Source organism: Fulmarus glacialis, unplaced genomic scaffold (genome assembly GCF_000690835.1).
Source record: "Fulmarus glacialis isolate BGI_N327 unplaced genomic scaffold, ASM69083v1 scaffold19417, whole genome shotgun sequence".
Taxonomy (NCBI): domain Eukaryota; kingdom Metazoa; phylum Chordata; class Aves; order Procellariiformes; family Procellariidae; genus Fulmarus; species Fulmarus glacialis.
The window spans coordinates 1-23,689 of NW_009225463.1; the positions used below are offsets into that span (position 1 = coordinate 1).

Below are 23,689 nucleotides of genomic sequence, written 5' to 3' on the forward strand. Positions count from 1 at the left end.
CATCTGGACATTGAGCCATTGACCACTAGTCTCTGCTTGCGACTATTCAACCAATTCCTTATACACCGAACAATCCATCCATCAAATCCATCTCTCTCCAATTTAGAGAGAAGGATGTTGTGGGGGACCATGTCAAAGGCCTTACAGAAGTCCAGATAGATGACATCTGTAGCTCTTCCCTTGTCCACTGATGTAGTCACTCCATCATAGAAGGCCACTAGGTTGGTCATGCAGGACACGCCCTTGCTGAAGCCCTGCTGGCTGTCTCAAATCACCTCCCTGTCCTCCATGTGCCTTATGTACATAGCCCCTTGGAAAAAATACATTCTGTTTTTAAGATTTATACAGTTTAGATACTGCAAATCTGATACATAGTCTCCAGCACTAGTTTTCAGATGAATGTTTCGTATGTAATGCTTTCTGTGCCTCTTAAAAGTGGTTCACAGGAAAATTAATATTACCCTGTTCTGTAGATAGGCTTTATGCAGTAGATGACATTTTTTATAAAATGTGTGGGTTTTTTCAAGCTTTTTGGCTGGTAGAAACTTAGTTGAATCTCAGAGAGCATGATTCTTCAGTACTGGAGCTCAGAGGTGTTTGTAAGTTCTTTCCTAGATTGAGCACACTCACTGCACTTTCTCTATGTGGATGCTTTATCCCTGAAAAAAGGTATAGCAAATATTTTTATAAAGGGATAAGTTGTTTTTACCTCTTTGATGTTTCCCATACCTTTTTACTGTTGTCTCTTTCACATTTCTTTTTATTTTACTTTTTTGCCTTTTATCCCTTATTCACTTGAGAAGTCACTGTTTTGGTATTTAATATTGGTGACTTTTATAGGTTAAACCTTGTGACATTCTGCTATGCGTGATTTCAGCCCTTCTTTTTTCCTGTATAACAGAGGATCTTCACACAAGACCATAGAATGAAAATTAATCAAGTCAGTCAGTCTTTTTAAAACCAGTCTTATTCTGCTCTTAATCTTTTTTAGACTTTAGAGCCACAGTCTCTATGCAGTTTATAAGTAATTGGTTAAGAAATTGTTAATGTTCTGCAATTATCAAAACAACTGACTTCAGTGTATTTTATATGTGCACATGCAGATTTTCAGATGATAATTACCACTGTGCAATATTCTGTTTTATAACTATCTTTCTACTTCTGGCAGGTTTCAGGAGGGGAAGATGAAATTCAACAGCTGCAAAAGGCTTTGCTAGATTATCTGGATGAGAACACAGAAACTGATGCATCATTAGTGGTAAATTTCAGCTTTCTGGTATCAATTTCAGTAACGTGTACTGAATAGAATTCTTCTCCGTTATGCATATTAGTGCTTCAATTAAACTGTCACCCTAACATACACTGTTGTGTTTTCCAAAATATTGTTGATGCATTAGATTCTCTTAATCTCATTAGAAATCTGTTAATTTTCCTTTTCTGTATCTGTTTGTTTTGTTTTCTGTGCATCCTGCTATATTTCTCCAGTTTTCTCGGAAGTTTTATATAGCTCAGTGGTTCCGTGATACAACTATGGAGACAGAGAAAGCAATGAAATCTCAGAAGGATGAGGATTCATCTGAAGGAACTCATCATGCAAAAGATATTGAGACCACAGGACAAATTATGCATAGAGCAGAAAGTCGCAAAAAGTTTCTTCGCAGCATCATTAAAACTGCTCCATCTCAGTTCAGTACATTAAGGTATGTTTCAGTACCATTTATTTCTTTAGTAGCCATGCATTTGATGTTTTAAATCATTTTTGACAAACGTCCTAATTAACTCGTGGAACTTGTTGCAGGATGAATTCTGATACTGTGGACTACGAAGACGCATGTTTGATTGTTCGCTACTTGGCCTCTATGAGGCCGTTTGCCCAGAGCTTCGATATTTATTTGACACAGGTAAACTGTGCCAGGAAACAGTGAAACATAGTTGGTTTCTGATTCCTAACACTTTTGCGGTAGTGTACCATATCTGTTCATTGTTGAGCACAGGTATTTAACAGGCCATGATAACACCATGTGCTTTCATATTCTATATTGATGACATAAGTGATCATGTTTCTTTTTCTTGCATGCATTTCATATGTTATATTGTACATGCATTATTTTATTTGCCCATGTATGTGTATGACAAAATCATTATCATTAGATGTATGCAGTAAGAGGATAATTACAAAATGTTGAAATCATTTTCACAGTTTCTATAAGATGCATGCTCATTTGGTAATACTAACTCATGAAATTGACCTTAATTTGATTTGAAAATACAAGCCAGCTTGATCAGTTGCTTGCAGTGCATGTTACTGTCACATTGTTGCTTTGACCAGTTGTTTGACCAGTTTGTTTCTTTGCTTTTTGTGGGAGAAGGGCGCTAACATGTTGGCATGGTGACATGTTTGAACTCCAGTACTAATTTAGGTTGCGTTACTTGTATTGATCTGCATATAGAGGCATTCTTAAAATTATAGTGCCCAAATCCAACTCTCCTGTTAAAAGAACCATGGTGAAAGCCACAACTGAATGACAAAAGTAGAGTTTAAAAAGAAAGTGAACATACGGACCCTGTGTTGGACCAGTCTTAGAGATGTAGCAAATCCCAGTAAATATCCATGCTCAGTTATCACTGCCATGGAACATCGCTTGCATGCACCTTTTTACTGTCTGAGAAGATATATTCCATTTTTAGTAGACAGATATTCTTATTTTAGTTAAATTGTTTGCATGTTATTCTGCTGCATTTTTGCCTGTTAAACATTGTTTGCTTCCTTCCCAAAGCAATTCAATCTTTGTTTTTGTTCTCTTACTAGATTCTGCGTGTACTTGGTGAAAATGCAATTGCTGTTCGAACAAAAGCCATGAAGTGTTTGTCTGAGGTTGTTGCTGTAGACCCCAGTATTCTAGCCAGGGTAAAAAAAGGAAATATCCATCATGCATGTACATTCTTCTGTCATGCTTAAAATAAATCTTCATTTCTTATTTTGAATCTCTGTTTCATTTGTTCTTTTTAGCTGGATATGCAGCGAGGTGTTCATGGACGGCTAATGGATAACTCCACTAGTGTACGAGAAGCAGCTGTGGAGCTGCTTGGCCGATTTGTGCTCTGTCGTCCTCAGCTTGCTGAGCAGTATTATGACATGCTGATTGAAAGAATATTGGTACGGTGACTTGTGATATTTATAATAAAATAAGTGGCACTGGAAAATCTGTTTTTAACTGAGTTTATGTGTTCAATAATATGGAATGATGATCCCAAGAGTAAATTGTATCTTACTGTTTTAATGGGGAGCATCATGCTTTTAAAACCAACCTTGTAAAATGCATCACTTGTTTCCAGTGAGGCTTTGTTACATCGAAAGGTAAACATGTATAGAAAGTTGTAGCACATCAGAATGAGGATTATATTCCTTTTGATTCCATTATTAAGGCACAGATTAGGTGAAATGAGGAATTTTGCCACATCTCTGAAGTCTGAGATATGGGTCATTCAGGGCAGTTCAGCAGTGTGGGTGATGAAAGATTTAAAACACAGTAATCTAAAGATGCCATTTGTAATCCAAAAGAAAAAAAAGATAAAACTACTTTGCTTTTCTATGCTATTTGTAGTGTCCTAAAGGGCTTCTTATTAGAGTTTTTGTACAAAAAGTGTTTTTTGTCTGGGGGTTCAGATAAAATACAATGTTAATTTAACTGTAAGATAACACTAGCTCTTAGCATCTATGTCAGGTTTTTAGTCAAATACTACTCATTTGCTATAGTTACGTGATAAAACATGTTTGTGAAGGGTTTTGGAGATAAGTAGCTTCATGTGCATATGAGCATGCATAAAGCAGTTCATCCTGACATTCAGATTCAACAGGTTTTGAATAAGGTAATATGAAGTGAAGCTCCTCATCCATCTCCTTAGACGAAGCTAGAAAAATAGAAGAGATTGCTGCGTGTATCTAATCCATAAGCTTTATCCAAAGGCTTGAAGTATTACAGTCCAGATCTACAAAGAATCTTGTGTGTTCCAACAAAATAGCTAAACCATCATCACATCTAGCTTGTAAGCGCTTGAATTAAGAGGTGAAATTACACATTTGCAACATCATGAGCTCTTAGATGGGAGGGTAGAAGAAAACAGAGGAAGCGTTTCAGCATTCTGGGGACTCCGCCAGAACCTTTAGAATTGTTGCAAATAAAGTGGTACAAGTTATGCTGACCTTTTGTATAAATGCACTCCAGAATATTTTAGCTGCCTTTTCTAAATAAATTTGGCAAGTCAGATTGGGTGATCTTCAAACATTAATTCATATAATACATACATTAATTCATATTTTTTATTTGTTTTCAAGAGTGTAATGCTTTTGTCTTCACAGGATACTGGTATCAGTGTCAGAAAAAGAGTCATAAAGATACTTAGAGATATCTGTATTGAACAACCGACATTTCCCAAAATTACAGAGATGTGTGTGAAAATGATTCGGAGAGTCAATGACGAAGAAGGCATTAAGGTAGAATGAAACATATCCTTCGGGATTTTAATTATTGTTCCTTTACTGTTTCTGTATTTTGATTAAAAAAAAAAAAAAAAAGTATTGCATTGCTTCTTTGTAATATTTATGACTTCTATTCACTTTTAATTTTTGGGAGCAAGTATTTTAGCTTTCTAAAATGCTCTCTGATTTGTTTTTCTTTCTTTTCTATCTTCTATTTTCTTGAAGTTCTTGCTGACAATCAAAAGATTTTAAAAAGTTATTTTCTAGAGTTTTTTTTTTCTTCTTGCAAGTGTTGTCTCTGGTACTTCTCTTTTCTAACAAGTGAAATTGGCATATAACATCAGAAAAAATGAGGCATTGTCTTCAACATATTTTTTATGTTTCCATGAATGAGGAGAGCTTCTTACAACCATATACCGTATAATAGTTGGAAATAATTTTGTTCACTTTCATTCTATTCCATTTTTTCCTCCATCCAAAAACATTTGAAGGGTAGAGAGACTTGGCTTCTTTCTCTTTCCCACCTTGTCACAGCTGTTTTGAATACTCCAAAGTAACCTACCGTTGCTTCTAGTTCTGCTGTAGAAATTATAATCTTGTGTTCAGTTGTCAGCTTCTCAGAGTACTGTGTTTTCCTGAGGAATGCAAATTAATGCAGGAAGGTGGTAACTCCATTTTCTGTAGCATCAGTTCCCATTGATCATTTTGCTGAAGCTTGCTTAGAGGTCAATATAACTCCTGTAATAGTCGATCTGGGTCTGTCTCAGATAACATTTCCTACAACAGTCTCTCTTAGGTTGAATAATTCCTTGTGAAATGGCATGCATCATCAACAAATCTACTGTATGGATGTATTAGAAATAATACCTGTGTGCCAAGATAAGCTTATTTATTTCTGCTAATTTTTTTTTCCTTCAGAAATTAGTAAATGAGACATTCCAGAAGCTCTGGTTTACTCCAACTCCACACCATGACAAAGAAGCAATGACAAGAAAAATACTAAACATCACTGATGTGGTATGTTAAACAAATTTAAGTTAAGTTGTGTGCAAAATTTGATTGTGTTTTTAATATCTTTGAAATATTGTCTGCAGTTTTTTAGAATACGGTAATTTAATTGTCAGATGGTTTTCTTTTTGTATCTCCTGGCATTGAATATATGCCAAAATTATTCATCTGATGGAACAGGCTGAAGGAAACTTTAAATGCTCACTAATCTGCTGGCAATGATAACTGGGACCACACTATATTCAGGTTGTCTAAAATACTGTTCGGTTAAAACACAACAAATTTCTATTGTATTTAACATTTTCCAGGAATTGCTAGTAGCAGCCTATAGTTAAGCCTAACTAAGAAGTTGTCTTTTAAAAGAAAATTTTCCTCAAACAATTGATAACATTTATTTTGAAAGGTTAATAAGGTTAATAAGCCTTAATAAATATAGGGTCATGTTCTCACTCAGGGCAAACTAGTATCTGCATAATTGTATCTACTTTTTAGGAGCAGCAAATTAAATAGCATGTCTTCAAAATAACAAAATTTGTTTCAAATAAAATGCTTTAATTCATAGTGAAAATGTGTTGTGTAAAATCACTGTGCTGAGAAGGTGCTTTAATATCAATTACTGATGTAAAGATGTAAATATCAAATGATGTAAATATCAAATAAAATTATTTGCTTCATTACTTAAAATTATGGGTTTAAACTTCATCCTGCTTTTCAATATTTTTACAAAATGGTAGTCTAGTGTGCATTTTTCCAGACTGAGAAGTCAGTCAATTTGACTTCAGCTTAACTCTCAGTTCTCCTGCCAATTCTACTTTGGAGCACCTGTGAGCTGTTCCTGACATATGGTATCAGTGAAGTCTTGGTTTGTTTGTATAAAAATATGTATATACATATATATAAACACATGTTCATTTTTAATATGTCCGGCTGGTATTTGTGCTTTAATCTGTGCAAAATGTTCTACAAAACCAAAATGTGGTTTATGTTAGAGCAATCAATCTCCAGTAAAATGTGTAAGCTTTGTGTTGAATACAAATTCTGGGGTCCCGTAAATGGCGAGAACTATTTTTCAAATGCAGAAGACAGTTTCTAATCTCCAAAGATATAAAATCGTTGTACTGAATGCGTATGAAAATATATCTATGCATGTTTACTGGTCTTTTAAGATAACATCTGTATTGAAGTAATTTTTCCTCAGATGCCTTTTTTATTAACCAGTTTATTCTCAAAAATACTTCTAGGTTGCAGCTTGTAGAGATACAGGGTATGATTGGTTTGAACAGCTTCTTCAAAATGTAAGTAATGAATTTTTAATATATGGTACAACCATTGTTAGAATTTTAACATTTCTTTTGGTACTAAAACACATAGAAGGGGGACTACAAGAGCAATCCTTTACAGTAGAAAAATTCAATTCATGTCCTTTAAACATCTGACCTTTGCCAATCTTCATTGCTGCAATTTTCTTTGTCTCTGACATTAGTTTCTGTCCTTCTATATGATACGTTTTAAAAATACATCTTGGTTTTGGGAGGGGTTTTGTTTGGTTGGTTTTAATTTCATAGATTCTTCAACAATACGTGACACAACATGAAGTCCACAGCTAAGATACTTAATTCTGAAATGAGGCATCTAGTGTAATGTAGATTTTTTAAAATGATTCATAAGCGTATTTTCACATCCAATATGTTTGTTACATACTTTATAGAAGCAGTGAATCTTCAGAGTATAGATTATTTCTATATGATATTTTACTCTGATTTTTCTAAGAATTGAGCTTGTTTTGTTTATATCTCTTAACTTGTGTTACCGTTCTCCTATACATCTTGTATGCACTGGTTAATTTTCAAGCAAAAAAACCCTTTTGATTCTACTTTAGCCTGGAGTGCCTTGAAAATAGGTAGCCAAGTAAACCAGAGCCTCTTAATGCCTGCACTGAAGAAAAGTCTATAGTATGGTCTCAATCCTTCTTAGATATTAAAGGGTGTTCATGGACACAATTTCAGTACCCAAAGTCATATGGAAGAAGGCTAACTTATTAAAATGTTCATAAAACCATGTTTCATCTTTCTTTGATATTTTTGCTTAGTGTCAAAAACAACATTCCTTTTGAATTTGCTCTTTTTTTCCCCTAAGCGTTTTAAAAGCCTTCTAACTCCTATATAGTTACTGCTGGCAAGTATGACTACGTTATTGTTTTCCGTATTGTTTCATTAAGCACAAAGTTACCTTTCATCCCTGTGCAAAAATCAGTAGAACTTTACTGGTTTTTTATTGCGGTTAATTTTTCTTTACTTCTCTTGCATTTTGGTTTGATTTTTTACTTCCCTTAATCTTTTCTTCACCATATAACTTTTATAGAGAAGTTAAATAAATACTTTTGTAGTGCAAAATCCTTGTGTATCTGTAGTAATGGTTATAAAACAAGCATGTTTCCAATGTAAATGAATGCACCCTTGATACTAAATCATTTTCTGTTTCATCTGCTACAGCTGTTGAAGTCAGAAGAGGATGCCTCTTATAAACCTGTGAAGAAAGCCTGTACTCAACTTGTTGACAATTTGGTTGAGCACATTCTTAAATATGAGGAGTCTTTATCAGGTAATATTATTTACAACCCAGCAGCTAAGCCCTTTTGAATTTTGTATGATACTGTAACAGTGGTTGTTCAAATCACTATTGCGAAGAGTTACTGTTACAGAATGCCTGTTACAAAACTGATGGTAATGAATTGTTGCTTTTAAGTTCATTATGAACTTTTGAGCACTGTACAATAGTGAAGCTCCCCTAATTTTCACTAGCTAACCACAATAATAGAAGGACTTCTAAAATAACTTGTTCAAACTTTTGGATCACTAAAACCAAAACAAACATGGCAAGTTTTATTAGCATTAGTATATTCTACAGGTGTAATAGGAATCATTGGTTGGGCCAGTGTTCTGTGTACAGTAAATAGTTTAAAAACCAGTGATGTCTTTGGGGCATCTTTGCTTCTTTTTTTCACGTATTTTGTGATCACATACAAATGTTAACACATTATGTTCTCACCTCTAATCTAATAAGAATATTCTGTATTGATCTTGAAAGAGATGTAATGAAAGAGATATTCGAATGGTGTTTAAGCCGTATGTTTTTCATCGCTCAAACATTACTTGGACTTAATATCCTTTTTGTATTTTCTAATCTTTCGCAGATTCTGACAACAAAGGTGTGAATTCTGGTCGCTTGGTTGCTTGCATAACCACTTTGTTCTTATTCAGCAAAATCAGGCCCCAGCTAATGGTCAAACATGCCATGACCATGCAGCCATACTTGACCACTAAATGTAGTGTAAGTAGAGAAAATCAATCTCTTTTTTTCTCCGCATAATTAAGCATGGAAATGAATAGCTGTCTTGTATATTTGATGAAATCGAAGGTAGGAAAAGAAAAATTGTGGTTTTATTTCATGGACGTTACAGCTTCTGAAGATGATCTCTGTAGCTTCTAAGATGCTGTTCCTCACCCTCTACCTCCACATTTTACAGCCAAATGAAACTGAAACCTGTGCTGCCTCTTTCAAAAGACCCAGTTTTTCACCTGTTGTGAAATAATTTCTTAAAATAGTTCTGTTTTATAATCACAGTCCTAAAAGTAGTTAATATTTAACATATGAATCTTAAGGCTAAAGGTATGGTACCATAACATAGAGTGATCTAACATACAGCAAATGTATCAGAAGGAAAATGTCCTGCTCCATCCTCTTCCGTACTTCACCTCTCATTTCCCTAGCTCTAGTGTTTTTGTTTTCCCCTGTAAGACAATTTAGGTCACAAAAATGGTAGAGAGCTATAATGCTGAACCCCCCCAATCGGGTAAAATGGCCCCCCTCTTCTGAAACATTGTGGCACTTTCTGCCATTTTGATTAGCACAGTTGGTTTAGTGAATGTTGTGATGAACCCTTGGTCTGTAGAAGTAGTAGGGCAGTATCATGCAGCCATGGCTCAAGGAGGAGCATGGGTAGGTGGCAGCAGTCCAATCTCATTAGGTCAGCTGCCCAGGGCAGGCTTGAGAGTAATTGTTATCAGTTTAGATTGTAGGTATAGCCTAGCATTTTCCAGGTTCAGCCCTGGAGTGTTTTCTAATCACATTTACAACAGACTTTTAGAGTGCTTCTGATCAAACAGTATAGGAAAGGGTTATCTGATTATTTACTTGCTGCAAACCATTTAGTGGGTTACATCGGTTTTGTACTTACACAGGTTGAGGTGAATTGTAGAATTAGCACTGTCAACTTGAATATGTTAAATAGCTTGATAGTAGCATTTCGGAGTTATCCTATCCTGATCAGTGAGCTTGACTTGTCAAAAAAGTCAGTTTCTAGCAGGATGTATCTTTAATGTTTTCCATAGATCTCTCACTTACAAAACATACAGTCATAATAATGCAAACCAGTAATAATTTTAATTGTAATTTCTACATTTGTGCACATTATTACCTATTTCATTTAAGGCACATTGAGTCATAGCACAACTTCATTTTGTTGCTGACACCTGTTCCCAGGTGTTGTGTGTTCTCTAGAGTGCATGTGTCAAGAAGAGTTCCTAGATTTATTTTAGGACTCCAAAAAATTATCAGGACCAAAGTTTTCAGGTCTGTCTCAGTCTGGATGAGAGGTGAAGTTCTGCTCGTACAGATTCTTTTTTCCGGAAGTTCTGTAGAAAACAGAATTAGCTTTCATAATAATATGTAATTTAATAGCAGATGTAAACTATATAAATACTCTTTTAGACCTTTACCAAAAATCTTACATGAGTTGGGATTTCTGACTATAAGTGCATATTAATACTACTTAGCTTATAGGTGACATGGCCAGAAATGTTAAACACTGTAAATACTGTTGTTTCAGACCCAGAATGATTTCATGGTGATCTGCAATGTTGCAAAAATCTTAGAGCTTGTAGTGCCGCTAATGGAGCACCCAAGTGAGACCTTTCTTGCCACTATTGAGGAAGACCTCATGAAACTTATCATCAAATATGGCATGACGGTAAGCTTTTAATTGCTACTATTCCATTGATTCCATTTCACATGGTGAAATACGTGATTTTGATTCAAAGAAAATCTGTCTTCATTATGAAGATAACTTTTGAGCCATGAAAAATCAGTGTACTTGGTTTACTGGAGTTTGTATGTGTTGTTGCTATATTCTAAGGAGTTTGAACAGGTTTTCAGAGCCATCTAGGAGATCGACATTACATCTGTTAGATCCTTAGTTTCAGTTCAGCAAAGCTTTTTCCTACATAACTTCACAAAAATCTCCATTTTAACTTCTAAATATATAATTCATTTGTTCTTTCTTCCTCCTAGGTTGTTCAGCATTGCGTGAGCTGTCTTGGGGCTGTTGTGAACAAGGTCACTCAGAACTATAAATTTGTGTGGGCCTGTTTTAATAGATACTATGGTAAGTAAAATCACAACATGTAATTGTCACTTTTCAGTTTTTGCTACAAGTCTTGTCTTAGGGATACACCACGATTAAACTCTGTGATCAAAACTTTTATCTTACTATAGGTGCACTTTCAAAATTAAAAAGTCAACACCAAGAAGACCCCAACAGTACAATACTTACTGCCAATAAACCAGCACTCCTTAGATCACTTTTCACTGTTGGAGCACTGTGTCGGCATTTTGATTTTGATCAGGAAGATTTTAAGGGCAACAGTAAGGTAAAATATTTACTTTCCAAGTCTTAGATATATTGAATGCTCCACTTTAATTTGAAAGCACATTATTCCTAGTTCCTCAAAGCTATGTATTTTTCCATAATGCATACAATATAGCTTTTTTGGTTTTTAAATACATCATTTTGCAAAAGCCATGCAGTAAGATTGTGTTTCTCCTTTTCTTTTTGATATTTATGCTTTTTATAAGAGATTAAAAACATCTGTTTCATTTTCAAATAGCTATTTTTTTTGTTCTAATTTGCTCAGGTTAACATTAAGGATAAAGTACTTGAACTGCTGATGTATTTTACAAAGCATTCAGATGAAGAAGTACAGACAAAAGCCATTATTGGCCTTGGTAAGAAATATTCATAGTTTTTATTATTCTGCTATAGTATAAATTCATGCATATCAGTAGGAGTTCATGTGTTTGTGTAGTGGCAAAGGATTTTGTTTAAAATCAAAATTTACTGTGTGTTTTATTTGAGAACTGGCTATAGAAAAGTTGTCAAAGGGTTGCTAGTTGCATACTTCTGCAGCAGAGTGGATGCTTTTGACAGTGAATGCCTTTTGATATGTGACTAAATCTTAAAGTGTAGCAGATTTCCGAAGTAATGGAGATACTATTTTTTCTCCACATGCAAGTATGTTGTAACTCCAAATCTTGTTTTTCATTCCACAAGGTATGGTAAAAGAACATTAGAAAAAGTGCTGGAAAAACTTTGAACATTTTAAGTGTAGAAGCAGATATTCTGCAGGAGTCAAGGGAACTCTGGCAGTTTATACCAACTGGGGGGTGCTCTGTGAGATTTCAGTCCAGATATTACAGGTTCTTTTGGGATTTTAGCTGTATTTCACTTTTAAATAGATAAGAGTCTGAAGGCATTAGTATGGTATTTCAGTGACTTGCAGTAGTACATGAACTGCCATTGAGTGGTTTGTATCATGTTCATCTTCTGCTTAAGGACAAAAACTGTACATGTGAGAGAATCTTGTTTGGGCAGGTACGCCTTGGTTTCTGGAAGAGTTCAGTTCATGGTTATGACTTAGTTTAAAGAAAGTTGTCTTCCAGGCATGTGAGCTTGCATTGTGTAGTTTAACTGTGGACAAGAATTTGCCTCTTTTATGTTGCTGTTTAGGTGGCTTTTTAGATACCCTGCTTCAGTTCAGGCTACGGAGGGCTCCGAGGATGAGGACCAAGACTGAATCTTGATTTCGTATTCTATGAGAAACCATTTCAGACAGCTGAGCAGGATTAGTGGCTTTAGAGTTGCCTCTGTTGCAGGAGCAATGCTACGGTTTTCTGGACTAGTTGGAGTTTTTCTAGGCGTTACATCAAGGTGCACAACACTTAACTGTAGTCCAGTCCAATTTAATTGTCCTCTATAGAATATTGCACGTGGGATAGGAGCTGTCTTCCTAACCATTGACATGATTGCTTTGCTCATGGGTGTGGAGGATGTTGCATTCTTCAAAAATGTTAAGTTATAGACTGAACTGTGATCAGTTTGGGGGAAGGGGAGAAAATGGGGGTGGCTGTCAGCTGGCATTCTTCAGATGTATTTTTCTCTGCCTGTAGGCATATCAGTCTTTATTTTAATTAAACCTCAGACAACTGTTTTCAGTGATATATCGATCTCATCTAAATGCTGGTTCCATTTTGAGGGTAGCTGTTGGATGTATGGAGATGTGGTAGACAGTGCAAAGTTCCACCTTACAGGCTGGTAATTGAGCAAAATTGTCAAAACCATTCAATATTTGTGTGCAGCAATAAGGTGAAAAGGACTAGCAAGCTAATTCAACATTTATACACAGTGAAGGCGTCATGTGAAGAGTGTGTACTTCCTATCGGCAATTATTGGTATGTTGTTTCAGTAAGGACACACAATGGTTTTAGCCTTTTCTTTGGGATGTGTCACTGGTGTTAAGGGATTAAGCCTAACCATAATCGTAATGATTATTGTTATGCTTCTCTTCCAGATGTGTTCTTGCAAGGCAGGTTGAGGATATAAAATTTTAGTAAATTTAGCTAAACCTCTAAGTATCTAACAGGTACTGTCTTACTCAGCCAAGTTCAGTGCTTAATCTTAAGACTCTTAACAGAGTGAAAATAAAGATAAGAAGAGAAGTGGTGTGAGGGCAGCCCCGAGATGTGAAGTCAGTCCTTAAAAGAACACAGCAGGTGCCTTTTTTCATCTCCTATGACAAATTCTTACGCCAAGTAAGATTTCTTCGCCGCTTACAGGGGATGGAAAAATAAGAATTTCCCTGAGAATACTGGCGTTTTAGACTCTTAAGTGAATGACGGAAAAAAAGTGTTATGGGTTGTTACACATACATGCACATGCTTTTCATTTTTAAAATTAACCTTAAGAAACGGGTTGGACTTGCTCAAAGGTGGTCAAGTTACAAACATCAATATACACCTGTATAGAGTGCACAGTTATACCACATACTCCAAAGACCATCATCATTCCTTTTTCTTTTTCTCCTCTTTCCCCTCCACCTCACCTGTTCCTCTCTGTTTCTTGTTCTGAGACTGAAATGAGATCTTAAACACACTGAGGTCTTGCCATGAACTTAGCCTTTACGTACCCTGTCTTTTCTGTGTGTATGGAGCCAGCTTTAAAAACTTGACTCAGTCTTCCTTTGTTAAAGCTATTTTTATACATTGCTTTTGCATAATTTAATTTGCTTTCATTTTTTCCCCCCATTCTTCTTTTGTGTTCATATATTTTCTGTGTGCTTATTCAGAATCTTAGTTTCCTGTGGTCACAAAAAATACATTTAATGTCTGCTTTTCTTGAACAGTCTTAAAAAAAAAATCAAGTAGTTAAACGTAATTTAAATTGGGATGTTATGTTCCCATTACTGTTTTTTTATGATACTCTGTAAGAGTTTGTCAGCAGCACTTCTAAACCTACATACATGATCTAAAATGGTATATATTGTCACTAATTTAGAAAAGTTTTTATGAAATATAGACTAAGAACAACCAGTTCCTTGACAAGTGTAAGGCTGCAGCTAAAAACAGTTCTATAGTGTGTATCTTCCAACAGATGTAGACTTGGGAACACTTCAGATAGTTCTCAAGAGGAGACCTTAATAGGTATATGAATAATGACAGGAGGAGGTATAAATTTTACTGCGTTCACTGTTGGTTTATTTCTTTTAAGATTTTATTTTTAAATACGTCTGATATTTATCAATTTTTCCACATTTGCTCTGTCTCCATATGAATAACTCTTCACAGTTTCAGCAGAATGTTTTTCTCCAAATGTATTAGAAAAACAATGGGTGATTTTTAGTAATGTTCCTCCCTTCTGAGAGCTCCTCGTCATTCAGATGCAGGCCACTACACTGGACTTGCTTCCAGACCTGTATAACTCTTATTAGTGCAGCTGCCCTGGATTGACACCTGTCTTTATCCATCAAACGGAGTCATGGCTAATAGAACTGTCATGACTAACAGAACTTCTTATAAGCTATGAATGGTGTCCATGTAGAAAAGCAGTACCATTTGGACTAGAAAAAGCTATGCTGTTGGGAGGAACTAAATTTCATACCTCTATTTTGAAGAAAGACTTAAAAAGCAGAAATACAATTTCTAGATGTTAATAACATAGAATATTTCCTCTGTTTCTCCACCCTTAGGATTTGCATTTATACAACACCCAAGTTTAATGTTCGAACAGGAAGTGAAGACTCTGTACAACAGCATTCTTTCAGATAAGAACTGTTCAGTAAACTTAAAAATCCAGGTGTTAAAAAACCTCCAGACCTACTTGCAGGAGGAGGATACACGTATGCAACAGGCAGACAGAGACTGTAAGTGTTTAGAGTTCTTCTGTGCTAATGAGGCATGCAAGAACTAACTTTCTTGCATACAATTACTATATATGTGAACTGAGTCACTTAAGGTTGTTATCAGATCAGTAATATTGTACCCGAAGTATCTTAGAATAATTTTCAAAAATTCATTATGTGCATAGGTATATTACTTACTTTCAAGATGTATAAATCCTGGAAGCAATCCAGAATGCATAATTGCTGCAATGATAGTGGTAACACTTTTTATCAAAATCTCTTCTAAGGTTAATTTGCAGATAGAAAATAATAAATGCAATATAAGAAATTCTTAAAATGGAAAACCTTTATTAAGGAACAAGGTTTTAATTAAAGTCATGTCTCTTTAGTTTTTTATGTACATTTACCATCAGACTGTTCTGCGTTTCATGAGATCATAAACCCATTTTAAGACAGCTAAAATGTTTATGTATTGCTTAAAGATCAGCATGGATTAAGTAATGGCAAAGTAAGTGATTATACTGTGGTAAGTGTGCTATTGCTTTTCTCCTTTTTACAGGGAAAAAGGTAGCAAAACAGGAAGACCTGAAAGAAATGGGTGATATTTCCTCAGGAATGAGTAGTTCCATCATGCAGCTATATCTCAAACAGGTCCTTGAGGCTTTCTTTCATACCCAGTCCAGTGTACGCCACTTTGCTCTAAATGTCATTGCACTGACGTTAAACCAGGGTCTCATCCATCCTGTTCAGGTATGGTAGGCTTTTATGATGGGAGTTTTTGTTATTCAGGTTTTCAGAGGGTTTCACACTTGCTACATAAATTTCCGGTTTTTCTTTTCCAGCTATGTTACAGTATTGTAGCAATGGGCCATTACAGAAAGCGTATTTTGAAATTCATTTTATTTTGTTTAGCCAGTGAGATTCCAAATGCTGTATTTTCTGGTTTTGGATCAAGATGTAAATGCCCAGCCAGTGACTAAAGAGCATGTACAAATGTACATTGGAGCATATTTCTGTTAAAAATCTCAGGTGTATGCCAAGTTGTTTTCTTCATTTGATTCTTTATCCTGGAAAATGTGTCAGCTTGCCTCCACCTCAATCCCCATGTCCTCCAAACACTATGAAATTCTACAGTCAATGTCAGAGCTTCAGTCATCATCTCCATTATTGCTTGCTTACATAATGTTTTTGTAACTATTTTTTATACTGCAGCCATTGTGCATGTTTAGTCATAAGTGGCGGGGGGGGGGCGGGTTTAATGGCATTTTTTTGTAGTGTAAATTGACTTCAGAGTTTGGGACAAAGGGAAATACTACCTGAAATCGCACACAACTTCTATCAATTATAATGCTAGTGTCTCTCATATTTTGTAGTATCTGGTTGCAAAAAGTAGTCAAGAAGTAAGTTTCATAGAGCTTCCTTATTCAAGTTTCTGCAGTAGTCAGACTATAACAAGAACAATAGTGTAGTAGAAGAACAAAGGCTGAGAAAGAGGAGGTACAATGAATAATAATTTCTGAATTCACTCTGAATAATCATTTCATTTGTTTTTCAAGTGTGTGCCGTACTTAATTGCTATGGGCACAGATCCAGAGCCCTCTATGCGAAATAAAGCTGACCAGCAGTTGGTGGAAATAGACAAAAAATACGCTGGATTCATTCATGTAAGTAATTCTAATTTAACATTTTAAAACATACTGTTATGTTCTCTAGTGGTTTAACACCTGAATATGCCTCAGCTGCAGAAAAAGAATATAAAATAACAAAATAATAACTATAAGCAGTTGTAAAATGTTTGGAGATTTCTGTTCTTAGAAATAGAAAGGATATAATAATTTGAAGTGTCTCTTCCAGACCAAAACTTCTTTTAATTTGTAACTCACAGTAATATTTTCCTCACTGAATAGTGCTTAAGAGCATTTTTTTGATAAGAGGTAAGGACAGCTGTTCCATAATGTTTAGCAATGATTTTCCTGTATCGGTGGACTAGGGAAGAGAACACCTTGTAAAAGTAGAAGTTCCTAGTGGATATGTATTAGAACATTAAGTCATCAAGGCTTTATAAATTGTAATCTAAGCAGAAGGAGCACAGGAAGCTGTTTAGATCTGAGGGATCTTGCTGAAAGGAAAATCTAAGGGCTAAGGGAGGACTTGTGGAGTTGTGGCATAGTGCCAATAATTCTGCTTGAGATCTGAACTTGAGCTGCAGCACCTTCTCCTTATTTCAGAAGTCCCCAGTCTAGGTTCAGTGCGTGTACTACATTGTGGGACTTCTCATATCTGCTTATATTCCACTGCAGTTGGAGCGTTGCAGTGTTGATGGCATCCAGATACCTAACCCAGTAGGTGACGGCTAGCAGGTGAAATTTGCTATGTAGGCAGCTGGGATTTAAGACAATGTATAGATGAAGACACAACTTCGCTGAACAGCAGCAGAGGTGGTATGAGGAGAGTTAGATGTGCAGCCTAACTAGAGATTCAGTTTGTTCTGAAAATAGAGCAGGAGCCTTGAAGTAAGTAAAATCAGCTGGAAATTACAGGATATATGCAAAAAACCCTTCATTTTCAATTTGTTAGTCCTATTGTACTAATATGGACTGAGTTGTTGGCTTCACTACAAGTGACATCAAGCATACACATGTGGTAAAATACTCTGTTTATATATGAAAACATTTCAGTATTCTTGAAAACTGTTTAAATGGGAATACCTGGCTGTAGTGGGTAAACAGATTAGCTGTGTGTTTCTAACAGAATTTACAGTGAAAGCAGTTCACAAGACATTCTGATCTCGGCCACAAGTTCTGTTTTAATCCATTTGCCAGCTCAAAAGGTAGTATTGCCTCAGTGCATGTTTTAAAGTTTAACTTCAGATGAGCATCTTCTTAAAAGGAGTAAATTTTACTGCTTTGAAAGCAATGGTGTAAATAAAAATAAATACATTTCTGTTTCAGATGAAAGCAGTGGCTGGTATGAAGATGTCTTACCAGGTACAACAGGCGATTAATACCTGCCCGAAAGATCCTGTAAGAGGTTTTAGACACGATGAATCATCCAGTGCATTGTGTTCACACCTATACTCCATGATCCGAGGGAACCGTCAACACAGACGAGCGTTTCTAATTTCTTTACTCAACCTCTTTGATGATACTGCGGTAAGCATCACATTGCCTTCACTTAAAAAGAAATTAAAATACAGCATTACAAGCTTAAATTCTCCTTTTACAATGTATTTTTATGACATAATTATTGGTAACTTTATTTCCTAATGTACTTTGTTTTGCTTTCTAATATAAGTAATACCTATATAATATTACCTATAATAATAGAATGCATTTGTTACTTCTGCACCATTGTGTACCTTTTGTGTACCCAGTTTGGACTTATCAGAAATAATGTTTCTTCAGGTGTGACTAAATTTTGCAAAAATACATGTTGTTTAGAGTGGATTTGGGGCAACTACATAGAATAAAATTTGTGATCGTGTTTTTGCTCTAGACGGTTAGGAACACAAGATAAGTGTATAAATCTAAGATATTTGTATGTGTATTTATATGTACTTTTTTTTTTAACTTCCAGAAAACAGAGGTGAATATGCTCTTGTACATAGCAGACAATCTAGCCTGTTTTCCTTATCAAACACAGGAAGAGCCACTGTTTATAATGCATCATATAGACATTACACTATCAGTTTCTGGTAGCAACCTACTACAGTCATTTAAAGAGGTATGTGTGTTTATATTTTAGTATATTTGTTATGGTGGCAACATAAGCTTCTCTATAATTTGGCTGATTTTTCAGTGAATGCAGTACCATTATTATGATATGGTCCAGTAGCATTACTTTGTAACCAGTAGTTAAAAACAAGCAACTCTTTCTGTTCTGGCCTGCATCTGGTAGACACTAGTTACAAACTTTCCTTACATCACTGCTTACATTATTAAAGAAGAATGATGAATTTTGAGATCTTAATATCAAATCTATATCGTTCCCTGATATGGATGAATAATAATTAATTTTATGCATCTGGAACACATGAACCCAGAATCATCATGAAATAGTGGTTTATTGTGGTTGTTTGTATAATTTTAATAATAAAATCCAGTTGGCTGTTTATTTTGTTGTCGAGTAGCTGATGGCAGTTGCATGTGTGTCGCCAGAGAGACTTTAAATACATTGTTTATTGCAAGAAAAGAGTGCACAATATGTCTTTTCTTAAGGTAGCATTTAAGAACCTGAATCATGGGGTAGTATCTGTTGTTATGGCAATACACAACCCTGTAAGAAAAAAGCCTCTGCTTCTTAAAGACTTCAGTGTCTTCATTTCCTGGACAACTTAACAGTAGAAGGTGCAAACTGCCAGGAAGCAAATCCATTTCTAGAATGTCCAATCTGACTAGTAAGTACAAGTCAGAGTTGATGCCTGGAAAGTACACTGCTTTGAATTCTCACCCTACCACAGTTGATTTTTAATCTGCTAGAAAGAGTCATTCTTCAGGTTGGGGACTAGGCATGTAGCACCCAGCACAGAAAGGGTGAGATCCTGCTTAGGACATCGTATGATTTTTCATAACACAGAACTTACTATGCGCAGTAATAATGCACGTGTAAAATTCTGTAGCTCTACAGGTAGTAGAATTAATACTGTGTATGATCACTTGAGGGTTTCTGGTCAGCAGTCAGCAGTGTAGTTAGTGTCACAGAATTTTAAGAGACAAGTATTAAAACCAGCTTGGACTAGTCTGTACCAAAGTACATATGGAAATCTACGTGACACAAAAAGGATATCCAGGTGAAAGAAAAACAGAATTTTCTTGCTGATTCGTTGTATTTGGCCTTCTACTGCATTTTACTGTCACAGCTAATGAGCTTGAGCAGTCTTTTAAGAATAACATGCTAGTGGAGTACTTGTTGCTTCAGTTCCTTCTGTACCCACCTTGCAAAAAATGTGGGCTTTGGATCAATTTTTCAGCATCTTTTTGCCATAAATAATTTTAATTTTCAGTATCAAGTTATAAATGAATAACATTGTTCAGGGAATTCTTGCTAATTTAAGCCAGTAATGATTTTGGCAAGATTTTTTAGAAATGTACATGATGCTACTTATTCTAATTTTGGAATGTGTGTTAACTTCTCTGTCTTACAGTCTATGGTGAAAGACAAAAAAAAGGAAAGAAAACCTTCATCAGATGAGGAGACTGAGAGTGACAGTAACAGTGGTAGTGAGAGCGAAAGTGAGGAGGAAGCTTCTAAGCCTCGGAGGTTACGGAAACGAGTAGACTCTGATTCAGATTCTGATGAAGAAAATGATATAAATGCTGTGATGAAATGTTTACCAGAAAATTCAGCTCCTTTAATTGAATTTGCAAATGTCTCCCAAGGCATATTACTACTTTTGATGCTGAAACAGCATTTAAAGAACCTCTGTGGATTCTCTGATAGGTAAGGATATTTAGATAATAAGTCATCTTGTTATCTAGTGAGTGTTATCTTTGTAAGGATTAAGTTTGAAAATTTTTTTTAAAAGTTGATTGTAACTAATTGTTTAAGCAATAGATCTGTGTAAGAGAAAAAACGTAAATGTGGTAAGTTGAATGTAATGAAACTTTGGCTTAGAAAAAGCAATGATTTCATTTCTTACCAGGATGTCTATTGTATATGGCATGATTAAAATATAACTACTTATATTGAAGATTTTAAAAGCTTTTCCTTGAAGTTATTTGGACTTTCCTTAAAAGATCTTCCCTTTTGTTTTCTTTAAACAGTAAAATTCAGAAATACTCTCCATCTGAATCTGCAAAAGTTTATGATAAAGCGATAAACAGGAAGACAGGAGTACACTTCCATCCAAAACAAACTCTGGATTTTCTGCGGAGTGATATGGCTAATTCCAGGATCACTGAAGAAGTGAAGAGGAGTATAGTAAAACAGTACTTAGATGTAAGTAAAGTTGCTTTGCAGGAAACCTGAAATCCTTTCAAACTAGGTAAAACGATATAAACTTGAAAGTAGATGCTGATGTATTGGATGAACATTTTGAAATGTTAAGTTCCTGATAATCTTATGCGATATACTGATAACTCACCACTTCCTTTCAGGATGTTTAGCAGGAGTATCTTTGAAAGACTTCTAATAAGTTTAAACACAATGAAAATTAATTTCAACTAAAGGATATTCATCTTTATGAAGTATTTTCTAATTTCTAGTATCCATCTTGTATACCTCTCCTATGTATCTTGTTCACTTTATCCCTGACTGTTTCCATCATAGAAACAGAGACTTGTTCCTATGTTCCAACATAGGAATACAGATCTAGTGTATTTACTCCCCCCCCAGTCTTTAAATATCAATTAGAGAAAACTTGCTATTTTGGAAACACAGGAAAAAAGCTTTTACGTATCTACTGAAAAAAGAGAGGAAAGTAAGAAGTTTGTAGAACAAAACATACACTGTCAAGTTTGAAGTTGTCTGCCATTTGTTTTACCTTGCCATTTGTTTTTATTTTAAGTAGAGTGATACAAATGTCTATTTTTAAAGTTACAATGTGGACTAATCTGTTTTTTTAATAGTTCAAGCTCCTTATGGAACATTTGGATCCTGATGAAGAGGAAGAAGATGGAGAGGTGTCAGCTAGCACAAATGCTCGGAACAAAGCAATTACCTCGCTGCTTGGAGGAGGCAGCCCTAAAAACAATGCAGCTGAGACAGAGGACGATGAAAGTGATGGGGAGGATAGAGGAGGAGGCACTTCAGGGGTGAGGCGGAGGAGGAGTCAACGTATTTCGCAGCGTATTACGTAAAATGATTTTTATGTGCTTATAAATGTCAGTCTATTATATTAAATGTACACCAAGTAATGTAATCGACATGAAAGAAAGCATTTTGTAGATAGAGATTCTCTACTTAACCGTTTATACAACTTTTGTAGAAAGTTTAACAGAAAAGACAATAAAAAAAAAACCAAACTAGAAAATGAGATTTATCCCGTATAAAAAGTTATTAATTTTCCTTTGGAATGTACTGTGTGTTATCCTTTTTATTGTTGCCAAGTTTTTATGTAGCTTTATGATTCATGTGTATATATAATTTTATATATCAATAAGAGATAAAGACACGGGTACAAATTAAGAGTATGTGGTTTTACAAGGATATGTTAACCCCTTGGCGCTGGCGGTCGCGGTGCGTCTCATTGCCGGCAATGGAATGTGTGCCGGGAAATCCCAACTCCCGGCGTCAAGGGATTAAAAGCAATAAAAGCAATAATTTCACTAAAGTTCTTTTGTGTAACACTTGGTCTTTTTTCCCCCCAATGTTTTAGTCATTGAGAAGGTCAAAACGAAATTCAGACTCTACGGAGTTGGCAGCACAGATGAATGAAAGTGTTGATGTCATGGATGTCATCGCTATTTGCTGTCCAAAGTACAAAGACCGACCACAAATTGCAAGAGTAGTACAGAAAACCAGCAATGGCTTCAGTGTTCAGTGGATGGCAGGCTCCTACAGTGGCTCCTGGACTGAGGCTAAGCGCCGTGATGGCCGCAAACTGGTGCCTTGGGTAGACACTATTAAAGAGTCAGACATTATTTACAAAAAAATTGCTCTAACGAGTGCTAATAAGCTGACTAATAAAGTTGTGCAGACTTTACGATCGCTGTATGCCGCCAAGGATGGAACTTCCAGCTAATGAATTTGTACATGCAGCCAAATTTACAGGAATTGAAATAACAGAAAAACTTGAAATATCAACTTTCTGGCAAAAAAAAAAATCAATTAAATGAAGAGTAAGAATGGAACCTGGGACGCGGGAAAAAAGAAGGAAATGTTTGGTAAACATTTTTGTGGGAGCTTCCTTCGCTGTTGTGCAGCAGAAACTTCTCAGTTCATTTTTACTCCCACTGTATTATAGTTTAACAAAAAAATTGTTTATATCTTGAAAAAAAAACTTTCTGTTTAAAAAAAAATAAACAAGTGAATGTTGGAAATTAGTCTGTTAATGTTCTTAATAAAGTGTTCTTGGAGTTTAACCTAGCAGCGGATGGCTTTCTTTAGCTTAGCCCAGTTTCCAGGGAAGCATTGTTTTTCCAGGCTGTAAAATGGCAGAATCTCCTGGATATATAATTTATTCTGTTGAAGAAAAAAAAAAAGCAAAAAAAAAGGCAAAAAAAAAGCATGCAGTATCTATGACCTATCTGCAGGAGGAGTTTTTGTAAATGTAGATTTTGATGTATTAGGTCACCCTGAAATAATACAAGAAAAGGGATCCCCAGCAAATCTGGTGGAACGAATACTGCAATAAATTTTTTTACTTCTCTTTGTTACTTGTCTGTTTCCATTTGAATTTCTTATTGTAAAGATCTGTTTAAATCCATTTATATTATTTTGCAGTCTTTTATGTAAAATTTACTATATCAGTGGTTTTCAAAACAAGACATAAAATATTGTTTATACAGTTTGTATAGGCTGACTTCTGAATAATTGGTATCTTTTTATTTTTATCCCTTAAAGGGTGTAAACACAAGTTAATTCCAGGGTTTTATTGTATCCTGCAATATTTAGTATTAACTATATGATTTAGCACTGTGCCAAACACATTTTCAAGAGTACATTTTGATATAAAAAGAAACTATAGTTTATTCCTTGTATGCTTCAATTTCTTTCTAATGCTGTCCAAATGGTAATTTATGATAGTTTA

General features: G+C 35.3%; 1 protein-coding gene across 1 annotated transcript; it reads left to right on the plus strand.

Moving 5' to 3' along the window:
- Positions 1-1,168: 1,168 nt before the first annotated feature.
- NIPBL (Nipped-B homolog (Drosophila)) lies at positions 1,169-23,630 on the plus strand (the record flags this gene model as incomplete). The annotated part of the gene is made up of 23 exons (XM_009582492.1): positions 1,169-1,258; positions 1,486-1,700; positions 1,799-1,901; positions 2,810-2,908; positions 3,011-3,157; positions 4,361-4,495; positions 5,399-5,497; positions 6,730-6,783; positions 7,981-8,089; positions 8,682-8,818; positions 10,377-10,517; positions 10,838-10,931; positions 11,042-11,196; positions 11,461-11,551; positions 14,848-15,021; positions 15,560-15,750; positions 16,557-16,664; positions 17,952-18,152; positions 18,577-18,723; positions 20,144-20,439; positions 20,763-20,937; positions 21,567-21,752; positions 22,316-23,630. Coding segments are annotated over 23 exons (3,513 nt in total), but the record flags the coding sequence as incomplete, so codon positions are not given.
- Between the last annotated feature and the right edge of the window lie 59 nt (positions 23,631-23,689).